Raw genomic sequence first — 12,904 nt, 5'->3', positions numbered from 1 at the left:
TCTGTACAGCAAAAGCAGACTAAATAATTTAAGTGAAACAATCTTATTACTTTAGCTTAAAGAAGTTTTTTTTCTCTTAATAGGAAAAAGTTTGTACTCAACTCTACGAATACCATGTGCAAATAATACTGGGAAAAATATACTATAGTAAATGGTAAAGAAATACTAGGCACAAAATTGGGTAACATTTCGAGGAATTTAATATTTCTACAAGTATAAACACAATGGCAGCATATACTATATGTATATGAAATTTAGATGTATTCTTATTGTATAATTTAAAATAAATAACTTAACCCTGTAACAGTACTGAAACTGTCAAATATAAAATTGTATTCCTGCTATGACTGCAACTACCTGCAAAATTATGTGGATATTAACTAGTACAAAAAGGAAAATCCAAGAGAAACATTTAAAATATAAATAAAAAATATTTAAAAATGTTGCAGCTATTGATTCAGTCTTCAGTTTCAATGATAATGTTTGTACAATAAATAACACTATAAAAGTGGAGTACAATATGCTCCCTTTCATTCTGTATTCTTCCCCCACACTATCATTGGTCTTGCTTTTTTGCAATGGCCATGATATGAGAAGAACTAATGAAATTATATACTTCTGCTTTATTGACATTAAATAGACAAGTAATTGACAACCTACAATCATGTTCTAAATACTTGGTAATTCTGCCTTTTTTGGAATTTAAAACATATTTTTTCTCATATAAACAATGTTAAAAATGATAGTCAAGTTCCCAAGCTAACATGCAAAAGCCTATTTCACCCAGATCACTGCCAGAGTAATCCTGAGGCTCTCCCTCCCCGAGTGCCTCAGAGTCCCAAGGCCTGTAAGTAAGAACAGAAGTAGAGGCCTACCCAAGACCATGGTGAGAGAGTTGTAGTCCTAGGAGATATGGGTGTGGGAGCACAGCTGGAAAGACACCAATGCAGTGAATAGGAGCTGGGCAAGCTCCAGGACCAGGAGCTAAGAATGATAACCTTTCATATAGCCAAGTCAATTCTACTTCCAGGTTGCCTGGCTTTCTGAAGACATGGATGTTCTTTGTTTTGATGCCTTCTGTACTCATTTCTACGTGTTTTAACTTTCCATTTAAAAGGCTTAAATAGACGTGCGTATGAGTCAGATTTCTAAATAAGATCCCAAATAAAATATTTGAAACAAAAGACATTTCTTTTCATTTAGAAAACTTCCATGGTGTCCACCAGATGAAGGAACGAGATGCCAGGAAAACTAAGAGTCATTGGCTTGGGAGAAAACAGAGACTCATACCCTGATCTTTTGTTAAACACGATATAAAGTTGTATAAAATTTTGTTGCTAATATAGTTTTGAAATTTCCTTGGTAGTATTTTTTTAAACAAAATGCTAACTGAAAGCTTTATCTCAGTTTTCTCAGATCCACAGTTTTCTCTATAGAGTATGAGGTAACAGTTGGGTGTGTATTATTTGCAAACAAACTTCAACAATTAGTTGGCCAATCAATTCCTTCCTAATAGAAACATAAATATCATTTTTCACTAATTAAATATAACTTGTGCCTGTTGAAAAAAATTTCAGCACAGGATGTAGTGTGTATGAAAAATAAAATAGAACTAAAATGAGATCAAATCTGGATATTTAAAAAAGAAAGAATGTCTTTTCAAAATTTGTAGTCAATCTCTAATATGTTCAGTTTTTAAAAGTCTTTTATTTTTCTTTTCTTTTTTTTTTTTTTTTTGAGACGGAGTCTCACTCTGTTGTCAGGCTGGAGTGCAATGGCGTGATCTTGGCTCAATGCAACCTCCGCCTCCCAGGTTCAAGCGATTCTCCTGCCTCAGCCTCCTGAGTAACTGGGACTAAAGGTGCGCACCACCACGACCAGCTACTTTTTGTATTTTTGGCAGAGATGGGGTTTCACCATGTTGGCCACCATGGTCTTGATCTCTTGATCTTGTGATCTGCCTGCCTCAGCCTCCCAAAGTGCTGGGATTAGAAGCATGAGCCACTGCGCCCAGCCTGAAAGTCTTAACTCTCTAAATATTTGTTTCTAATCTGGCTCTTCAAAATAAATTTTATCTGGAAAAAAAAAACACACACAAACACAAAATCCCTAACAGCTTGGATATCTACTTTCATAAAATAATACTAAGCTATTAATAAGTAGAAGGAATAAAGGAACTTCAAAATTAATGAAGGAAATGAAGAGCTTTCTCAGCCATTAGTAAAATGTAGAGCCAGAGTGGGTGATGAGGGTAAGAAATATGGAATAACAATGTATAACATTTTAAATAATGTTTTACTATCTATAAAACACTTCACATAGGAATTGGGGGAGGAAACTACGCCAAGAGATATCATTTTATTATGAGAAGTGAATATCCTCACATCCCGTTAAAATTCCTCAATGCAATTCCTATATCGATAGGATAAAATCTAAACTCCTTTGCAAGGCATACAGTGCTTTTTATGATTCCTGTCTACATTGTCGAGCTCCTTTCCAGTCTCTTCCCTCTACCTAATTTCACTTTCTGGCCTGAGGACCACAAATTCTCTCATTCCTCCAAGCTTTTCCATGTAGAGTTCCTTGGCTTGGGCAAATGTCCACTCATTCGTCATGTCTCAGTGCAAATATGACCTTCTCTGTGAATCCTTCCTTCACTTCCCCATATAGAGCCTGGCTCCCAGTCTTGCCAACATCCCTGCTTATACTGTGTACTCACTCCACCAATTCTATTTTAATTGTTTAAATGCCTAGTGTTTCTTCTCATTAGAAAACAAAGACCATGTTTTTTCTGCTTTGTGTCTCCAGTGCCAAGCACAAAACCTCATCCACAGTCAAATGAAAAGAGTAGGTAGTCTCCTAAGAGTACTGTGGGAATTTAAGGATTTATAGTCTTTTTCTCGAAAATCTAAAGCAACCTTTCTGCAGAATTATTGGCAAGTTAGAAACCTCAGCGAGTACATGCAGAATATAACTACAACTTTGTAAGAGTAAAATAAAAAACCTCATGCTTAAGATTGGAAGTACCAAAATGTTAACAGTAATGTTGTTAGAGTGATGAGAAGCCATGGGTAATTTTCTGCCCCACCCCTCTCCTTTTACCTCTGTTTTCAAAAATGTCTTAAATGCTCAACTTAACCTAATATTATTTTCCAATGGTCGTGGCCCCCTATAAAAATAAATGCTAACACCCTAAGCTTCCAAAATTATCAAACAGAAATGATGAGAACCTAGCATCATGCCATTCCATGCATGGAGGAAAATGAGAACCTAGCACCTTGTTGCCCCAAGGGTAGGAGAAAGAAAAGATGTAGCATGTCCATTCTTCCAATTCCAATATATTGGCTTTTATGATTATTCTTACTATACATTTCTGATTTTTTTTTTTTTTTTGAAACGGAGTCTTACTCTGTTGCCCAGGCTGGAGTGCAGTGGTGCAATCTCAGCTCACTGCAACCTCCAACGATTCTCATCCATGAGAACTGTTCAAGTGATTCTCATGCCTCAGCCTCCTGAGTAGCTGGGACTACAGGTGGATACCACCATGCCTAGCTAATTTTTGTATTTTTAGTAGAGACAGGGTTTCACTATGTTGCCCAGGCTGGTTTTGAAGTCCTGACCTCAGGTGATCCACCCGCCTCAGCCTCACAAAGTGCCGGGATTACAGGTGTAAGTCACTGCACCCAGCCCATTTCTAATCTATTTTGATCCTGTCTTTCAAGATCCAAAAAGAGAGTACTTCCATCCAACATTAACCAATTAGCATTCATATAATGGTAGATGGTAAAGGGTATATGCTAGGTAAAATAAGACATGGTCTCTATCTCGAGGCAATTTATATATTTCTGTGGCAGAGGGGCAAACTACCTAGATAAAACACCAACAGTATATACAATTGGGGGAAATTATGTGGTATAGACAATAATCTTATTAGCCAAACTGACATATGAATACCATTAGTACCTGATAAACATGGCAGTCTCAGAAAGTATTTTTAGAATGGAATATGACTTATTATAGCTAGGAATTATAAAGTGTCATGTTAATCAAGAAAGGTAATTTTAAAATCTTAAGGCTTGTTAAGTTTGGCTTTAGGTATGACAGAAACTGGAGCAATAACCTCAGATTTTAAACCATTGCGTTTCTAAGGGGAAAAATTATGAAATAAATTATACCTGAGATTTTTGCCTCTGGGCTTCTACTGCTGGGAAAAGCTCCATCCAGAGGCTGAGCAGAGTGAAAAGGTTGACTTTAGAAAGTCTTGGTATCTGACCTACAAAAGAGACGACAAACACTTTAAAACGTGTTACTAATGGCGAAAAAGGGAGCCAATCTCAATGCCACTTGGGTGCTGCAGCATAAGCCCAGCTGCTTTCGCATGAGGCACAGAAAAAGATCAGGGTATAAGAGAGTCAGAAGTATCTTAGCAGGAGACGCTTCAGTCTTAGTCGTGGCTACCTCCTTTTCCACTTAAAAAGTTGGGCCCTCTTTCTCCAGCCCTCACCCTGCAGGAAAAAACGGTACAGCTAATACACATTGCTGGGGGGACAACCCAAAGCAAGCTGTGAAAAGTCTTCGCATCTGACGTCGTCGTGGTGCAAGCTTTTCTTTGGACTGTACTGGGGCGTTGCTAAAAGAAAAGCCCGAAAAATGTGCTGACCTTCGACGGTAAAGCAGTCGAAATACAGGAAATACAGGAAAGCGTCACGTGCGGTTAATTTGGAAATCAAGGCAAAAGCGCGCTTTGGAAATATTCAGGCTCTTTGACCTCAGAGCCCCAGCTCTACGTCCTGTGAGAAACAAATAAGAGGGGTTAAAAAGTCACACTTCAAAAGCCGGTGCGACCGAGCCGAGCGGTTCTGGCGACTGAGGAGGGGACACGGAGAGGGCGAGCAGGAGACATCCAGAAGCAGCAGGGGAGGCAAAGAGGTGCAGACAAGGAATCTGGAGTTCAATGACGGGAGACGCACAGGACAGAGCGAAAGGTAGGGTGGCGGGAGCAGGGTCCGGGACACTCACCGGTCATGCTGCCAGTCTGGGTGCTAACTGACCGCCCGGCCCTCGCGCTCTCCAGATTTTGCATCTGCCCAGCTTCTTTCATCCCAAACCTAGCGTCCTCTGCTGCCAAGGAAACCTCTCCCAGTCGGACATGATCTTGGCCTCAGCGTCCCCGCCTCTCGCCTCCTCTCAGCAACTGTAAGGCAATGGCCCACTAGGCGCAGCCAGATGACGCCTCAAGCTTGACCGCCACTTCAGGGCTCCTCGTGTGACGTCATAGAGAGGCGGGGCTGCGGCGCTAGAGGGCTGCCCCTCGGCCCGTGACCGAGTTGATAAGCACCGAGTTGGTAAGCACCGAGCTGTAAATCGCTTGAGACCTGTATTTCGTTGTGTCGTTGGTTTTGCCAAGTAAGGTCACTTGAGGATTTCTTGGCTCGAGGTCCCAGGTTGCGCAGACGCTGACTGCATCGAGTTGAGAATTTTGGTCAGAATGTTAAAGTGGAAACCTACCCCAGGCTATCATGGTCAGTGTTTTAGAGAACTTCGTGGGTGGGGGTGTGGAGCGGGGCGGTCCAGGATGTTCTGTCATCAGAGACTGGCGGGTTCTGGGGAACTTAGTGCCGTGGAACACAGCAGGGACGTTCTGCTTCTCGTCAAGAACATGAAGACGTTGAGAGGTGGAATTGTAACAGGGCAAAAGGTGAGAGGAGGCAGTAGGAACTATTTTGTTTTTAATTTCTAACGTCTAGTTTATTTCCACAAAACATCTGTATCATACCAGTTCTTTGAAATTGGTTCAGACTTGTTTCATGGCCTAGATCAGCACTGTCCAGTAGAACTTCCTGTAATATTCTATATCTGCACTGTCCAGTATGGTAGCCACCAGCCACATGTGGCTATTGAGCATCTGAAATGTGACCAGTACAACCAAGGAACTGCCTTTTTAGCTTCATTTAGTTTTAATTAATTTACATTTTAAGTAGTGACATGTGACTATTGGCTACTATTGTATTGGACAATAGTAGACTCTCCTCCTGGAATTCCTATTAGGTATCGGTTAAACCGTCTGAGGTTTTAAATTATTATTTTTAAAATATTCCATCGTTTTGTTTCTCTGAGCCACGTTCTGGCTAATTTCTTCAGATCTATCTTTCAGCTTGCTGTTTATTTCTTTGGCTGTGTAGAATTTTTTCTAATTCGCCTATTCTGGGCTCTTCAGGTGATTTGACTATATCCAGAGAACTCCATTCTGCACCTTTCCTGAGGTCTAGACTTTGTTGACAGTGCTTTCATGGCAATTAACACTAAGGCTTAAAGACAGGGCATGGACTAGGGGAAAATATGTGCAAATCACGTGTCCAACAAAGGACTCATATCCAGAATATATAAAGAACCATATAAACTCAGAGTAAGTAAATAAACAGTCCAGTTAGAAAATGGATCAAAGACTTGAATAGTCATTTCACCAAAGAAGATATACAGATGGCAGATAAAAATGTAAAACAGTGTTCAGTGTCATTAGCCATTAGGGAAATGCATATTAAAACCACAATGAGATTCTACCGCACATCTATTAAAATGGCTAAAATAACAAGTACTGACAGCACTAAATGCTGGTGAGGATGCAGAGCAACCAGATCTCTCATACATTGCTGGTAGGACTATAAAATGGCATAATCACTCTGTAAAACAGTTTGACAGTTTCTTATAAAGTTGCACATATGCTTATCATATCACCCAGCAATGACACTCCTGGGTATTTATCCTAGACAAACCAAAACTTATGTTCAAACAAAACTCTGTACATGAATGTCATGGTGGCTTTATTTTTAATAGTCAAAAACTGAAAACAGTCCGGGTGTGGTGGCTCATACCTGTAATCCCAGCACTTTGGGAGGCCGAGGCCGGTGAATCATGAGGTCAGGAGTTTGTGATCAGCCTGGGGAACATGGTGAAACCCCCGTCTCTACTAAAAAATACAAAAAAATTGACCAGGCGCGGTGGCTCACACCTGTAATCTCAGCACTTTGAGAGGCTGAGGTGAGCAGATCACGAGGTCAGGCGATCAAGACCATCCTGGCTAACATGGTGAAACCCTGTCTCCACTAAAAATACAAAAAATTAGTCGGGCATGGTGGCAGGCACCTGTAGTCCCAGCTACTCAGGAGGCTGAGGCAGGAGAATGGCATGAACCTGGGAGGTGGAGCTTGCAGTGAGCTGAGATGGTGCCACTGCACTCCAGCTTGGGCGACAGAGTGAGACTCCATCTCAAAAAACACAACTGTAAACAAGCCAAACAGTCCTTAGTGAGTGAATAGAAAGCAAATGGAGTACATCCATGCCATGGGACACTACTCAGCCATAAAAAGTAATGAGCTATTGATACATACAACTTGAATGAATCTCAAGGGCATTGTGGTGAGTTTTTAAAAGCCAATCTCAAAGGGTTGTATACTGTATGATTCCATCTAGGTATCATTCTCAAAGCCAAAAAAAAAAAAAAATAGCGATGAAGAACGAATCCATGATTGCCAAGTGTTATGGTTGGGACAAGGGTCTGACTAGTAACACGACAGAGTCTCTTTGTGTTGACAGTTACTCATATCTATACATCTGATAAAATTCATAGAGCTATACACCGAAAATGCAAAGTGGTATATTCAAAACTAGTAAAACACAAATAAGATCTATACCTGTATTTTTTTTTTATTTATTATTATTATTATACTTTAAGTTCTAGGGTACATGTGCATAACGTGCAGGTTTGTTACATATGTATACTTGTGCCATGTTGCTGTGCTGCACCCATCAACTCGTCAGCACCCAACTACTCGTCATTTACATCAGGTATAACTCCCAATGCAATCCCTCCCCCCTCCCCCCTCCCCATAATAGGCCCCGGTGTGAAGATTTTTAGTTTCTTTGCGCTGGGTACGTAATTCCTCCTTTAGCTCTGAGAAGNAGGGACCCACTTGAGCAGGCAGTCTGTCCCTTCTCAGATCTCAACCTCCATGTTGGGAGATCCACTGCTCTCTTCAAAGCTGTCAGAGTCGTTTGCGTCTGCAGAGGTTTCTGCTGTGTTTGTTATTGTTTACTGTGCCCTGTCCCCAGAGGTGGAGTCTACAGAGACAGGCAGGTTTCCTTGAGCTGCTGTGAGCTCCACCCAGTTCGAGCTTCCCAGCAGCTTTGTTTACCTACTTAAGCCTCAGCAATGGCGGGCGCCCCTCCCCCAGCCTCGCTGCTGCCTTGCTGGTAGATCACAGACTGCTGTGCTAGCAATGAGGGAGGCTCCGTGGGCGTGGGACCCTCCCGGCCAGATGTGGGATATGATCTCCTGGTGTGCCTGTTTGCTTAAAGCACAGTATTGGGGTGGGAGTTACCCGATTTTCCAGGTGTTGTGTGTCTCAGTTCCCCTGGCTAGGAAAAGGGATTCCCTTCCCCCTTGCGCTTCCCAGGTGAGGCAATGCCTCGCCCTGCTTCAGCTCTCGCTGGTCGGGCTGCAGCAGCTGACCAGCACCGATCGTCTGGCACTCCCCAGTGAGATGAACCCAGTACCTCAGTTGAAAATGCAGAAATCACCGGTCTTCTGTGTCGCTCGCGCTGGGAGTTGGAGACTGGAGCTGTTCCTATTCGGCCATCTTGCTTCGCCCCCGCCTGGTTAACTTTCTTTAGGGCAATGAAACCATACACTTTTGGGTTAACTGTTTTAAAAAGATTTTATTTTTTTAGAGCAGTTTTAGGTTCACAGCAAAATGCAGTGGAAAATAGAGATTTCCCATATGGCCCCTGCCACACACATGCACAGCCTCCCCAACTATTAACATCCCCCACCAGAGTGGTGCATTTGTTACAGTTGATGAACCTACATTGACACATCATCATCACCCAAAGTGTATAGTTTACATTAGAATTCACTCTTGGTGTTGTACATCCTCTGGGTTTGGGCAAATGTGTAGGGACATGTGTCTACCATTGTGGTATATCATACAGAGTAGTTTCACTGCCTTAAAAATCCTCTGTGCTTTGCCTTATTCATCCCTGCACCCTAACTCCTGGCAACACTAGTCTTTTTTACTGTCTCCATAGTTTTGCCTTTTCTAGAATGTCATATAGTTGGAATCATTGTATGTAGTTGTGGAGGCTAAAGCAACTCCATCTTGGATGCCAATCTGCCATGTTGACTTCTTGATTAACCTCAATTTAGGGAAGGCTGCTATCTTCCATTTTATCTACTGTTCCTTGTGTGAGAGCTTGTACTTACTGTAAATCCTGCCCTTAGGTCAAAATGACCTTGACCATAAATTCTGCTGTAGGCAGATTCACATAGCGTCTTGCCTTTCCCTGTAATTGTCCTACACATTCCTTCCCTATGACATGGAAGCCCTGGGTCTGTGGGGATCATAGTATGGGAATCTAATACCTTGTCTGGCAGCTGCCCAGGACATTGTGGCTTCTCTTCCTAAGTCCCTATTAAATGTTTTTTTTTTTTCTTCCGTGAAAACTGAATGTCAGCTTCTTTCTTGGCCTCTTAGCTTTTGCAGACTTTAGGGGTAGATTTCCATAGACCTGCCCATTGCAGAACAGTAGTCTTTTCAGACTGGCTTCTCTCTTAGTAATATGCATTATTTAAGTTTCCTCCACGTCTTTTTGGGCTTGATAGTTCATTTATTTTTAGTGCCAAATAATATTCCATTGCTTGGTTGTACCACAGTTATTTATCTATTCACTTACCGAACAACATTTTGGTTGCTTCCAAGTTTGGACAGTGATTAAAAAAAAAAAAAAAAAGAGGCGTCTGCAGACACCCATGTGCAGGTTTTTCTGTGGACATATTTTCAACTCCTTTGGGTAAATACCAAGGAGTATGTTTGTTAGATCATATGGTAGGAGTATGTTTAGTTTTATAACAAACTGCCAAACTGTCTTCTAAAGTGACTGCAACTTTTTTTCATTTCTAACAGAAGTGAATGTGTAAACCAAAAATAAAATTCTTAGCCCCTCAACCATCTGATTGGACCCCTCCTCTCGGCCAAGGGCATCCAAAGTTAACCTGAAAAACTAATTCAGGTCAACTTTCAGGCCATGATGGGAAGGAAGAGCCGGATCTGCCTCATTATGCCCTCCTCCATTTTGGAATTACTGATAGAATAGAGTCTTTAAGTCTGATAAGAAACTTTTACAATCTATTCTCTCTGAAACCTGCTCCCTGGAGGCTTCACCTGCATGATAAAACTTTGGTCTCTACAACTGCTTATCTTAACCCAGACATTCCTTTCTATTGATTCCAGGTCTTTAAATAATAACTCTTTCAAACAATTGCCAGTCAGAAAACCTGTGAATCCACCTATGACCTGGAAGCCCCCGCTTCCAGTTGTCCCACCTTTCCAGACCTAACCAGTGTACATCTTACATGTATTAATTGATGTCTTATATCTCCCTAAATTGTATAAAACCAACTTGTACCCTGACCACCTTGGACACATGTTCTCAGGATCTTCTGAAGGCTGTGTCACAGGTCATTGGTCTCTCATATTTAGCTTAAAGTAAATCTCTTCAAATATTTTATAGAATTTGACTCTTCATTGACAAACAGGAGCTCTGGTTGCTCCACTTCTCACCTGCATTTGTTATTGTCAGTGTTCTGGAATTTGGCCATTGTAATAGGTATGTAATGGTATCTTGTTTGGGGTTAATTTACTTATTTAAAAAGGCTATAAAATCCTAACACTTTTTCAGTTTCAGCAATGTAATCTCTCTTTTTACAGGGCTAGGCTTCTATGATTTGTGTGCTATTAATTTTAAAAATGTGACAACAAACTTGCATTCCCCCAGAATATCAAACAAGAGTTCCCTTTAACAATGTCCTACTTTTATTCAAGCAGTCATGTTATTTTCTAATAATAGAAAATGCAACTGGGCGCAGTGACTCATGCCTGTAATCCCAACACTTTGGGAAGCCAAGGCAAGTGGATCACGAGGTCAGGAGTTTGAGACCAGCCTGGCCAACATGGCAAAACCCTGTCTCTACTAAAACTACTAAAATTAGTTGGGTGTGGTGGTATCGTACACTTGTAATCACAGCTACTTGGGAGACTGAGGCAGGAGAATTGCTTGAACCTGGGAGGTGGAGGTTGCAGTGAGCTGAGGTTGTGCCACTGCACTCTAGCCTGGGTGACAAAGCAAGGCTCTATCTCAAAAAAAAAAAAAAAAAAATGCTTGGCAAAAAAATTTAAGTAGTCACTATTTAATCATTTTCCAAGTGTGGGACAGTTTTTCTCATTGGCTTTATAAGAAAAAGTTCTAGGACATTCATTATGCTTGCTTTAAAGATTGTTGTTGAGGACATAGTTTTCTAGCTTTTAAGATGTCATCTTGGAACACTTGAAGGATTCTCCTGCCTCCTGTGAATCATGTAAACTTCTTAACCATATACCAGGATATGAATTTTATGTCCTCACTTTCCTCCTGGTATAATCTTATTTTGCCTATCCTAATTTTTTGTTAGTTTCTGCTTTCCCCATTTACTTCATGTGTGTTTTATTTTAGATGCTTTTATAAATTGCTTTATATGCTTTTTGGAACACAAATTTATTTTAATAAAAAGAATGTTCAGATTTGAGGACTCTTTAGTTCAAAGTGCCTTGAGGAAGAAGAGGGAGTTAGTATTTGCATACTTATGCAATAATACACATATGTCTTGTCAACAGCTAAAATGTAATTTATTCACATTTACATCGTCACTCATATGACAAAAGCTGAATGTTGTTAGTTTACATGTGCATCACATACATTTCACCTGAGTGACCTAAATAACCTGGACAGTTGAAACTGCCTTTGCAAAGATTATGACAGTGAGGAAAATCTAGCATGGCTGACCCTGTCTTGCTTCTAGGTTCATAGGCTGGCTGTCCTCTCTCATTCCTGGTCATAGGCCAAGCTAACCATGGGAAGAATTTAGTTTATAGTTTAACTTGAAAGCAATAGTCTCTCCCTAAACTGACCCTCTCCTTGTCCAGGAACTAAAACTGCCTTTGTAAGTCTAATGAAAGGCCACGAGGTTAGGATTATGGGACGGCCTGAATTCTGCTAAATATGGGCATAGTTTCCATAATCTCTTACTGCCCAGGAGTCGTTGCTCCTATAGATAACATCACTATTGTAGAACCTAAGATTGATCTTGTGATATGTTTTTCAGAGTTTTGCATTCCGGTAACCAACTGATCTTACCCGGACCCGTGATGCATAACTTAGCTGGTCCTGTGGCCCACACCCAGAGGCAGATTCAATGCATGAAGACCGTTTTCCACACCCCTATGATTTCATCCCAACCAAGCAGCAGCATCCATTCCCTAGCCCCCTGCCCACCAAATTATCCATAAAAACTCTGGCTTCTGAGTTCTCAGCAAAACTGATTTGAATAATAACTCCAGTTCTTCCAGTTGGCTGGCCTTAGTTAATTAAACTCATTCATTACTGTAATACCATGTTCCCAGTGAATTGGTTTTGTCTGTGTAGCAGGCAGGACCAACCCATCAGGCAATCACACAGTTACTCTGTAGTACTTCTTTCTATTTTGCTTTTCAAACAAATTTCAAATATTATTAGATTGAAATAAACTATACAAAATTGCTTTTCCTCACAAAAATGCAATATTTTGTGTATTATTCCTAGGTAAACTACAAAACTTTTATTTTTGTAAGTTTTTTTTGCAAAAATAAATCAAGATGCTTATGCATATAAATCAAGATGAGGCAATGAAAAAAAAAAAAAACTCAAAGAATAACCAAAGAGAGACAAATCAGTTGTCAGTGTCCGTGAACTCATGTTCTGTATTGCTTGTAAAACAGAGAGTTCATGTGTGTCTGCTAAAAAGCTGATGGCCCTGTTAGGGTAGAGACACAACAAA

At 40.7% G+C, this 12,904-nt stretch overlaps 1 protein-coding gene and 1 long non-coding RNA gene across 3 annotated transcripts in view; one reads left to right on the top strand and one right to left on the bottom strand.

Moving 5' to 3' along the window:
• CDADC1 (cytidine and dCMP deaminase domain containing 1) overlaps positions 1 to 5,228 on the bottom strand; it is a 46,229-nt gene extending 41,001 nt beyond the window's left edge. For both annotated transcript variants that reach the window (XM_025364279.1, XM_025364280.1), the window contains exons 1-2: positions 5,020 to 5,228; positions 4,176 to 4,273 (exon numbers count right to left, since the gene is read on the bottom strand). In XM_025364279.1, coding sequence (XP_025220064.1) covers positions 4,176 to 4,273; positions 5,020 to 5,101 — 180 coding nt within the window. In that variant the 5' untranslated portion in view covers positions 5,102 to 5,228. The remainder of the gene's footprint in view (positions 1 to 4,175; positions 4,274 to 5,019) is intronic.
• On the top strand, positions 5,195 to 12,643 carry LOC112611165. Its single transcript, XR_003116556.1, has 2 exons — positions 5,195 to 5,522; positions 12,194 to 12,643. It is a non-coding gene; the product is annotated as an uncharacterized LOC112611165 (long non-coding RNA).
• Positions 12,644 to 12,904: the final 261 nt, after the last annotated feature.

This window comes from Theropithecus gelada, chromosome 17, assembly GCF_003255815.1.
Source record: "Theropithecus gelada isolate Dixy chromosome 17, Tgel_1.0, whole genome shotgun sequence".
NCBI lineage: Eukaryota > Metazoa > Chordata > Mammalia > Primates > Cercopithecidae > Theropithecus > Theropithecus gelada.
The sequence above is the reverse complement of the archived record's forward strand: the minus strand, read 5'-3'. Positions and strand labels throughout refer to the sequence as shown.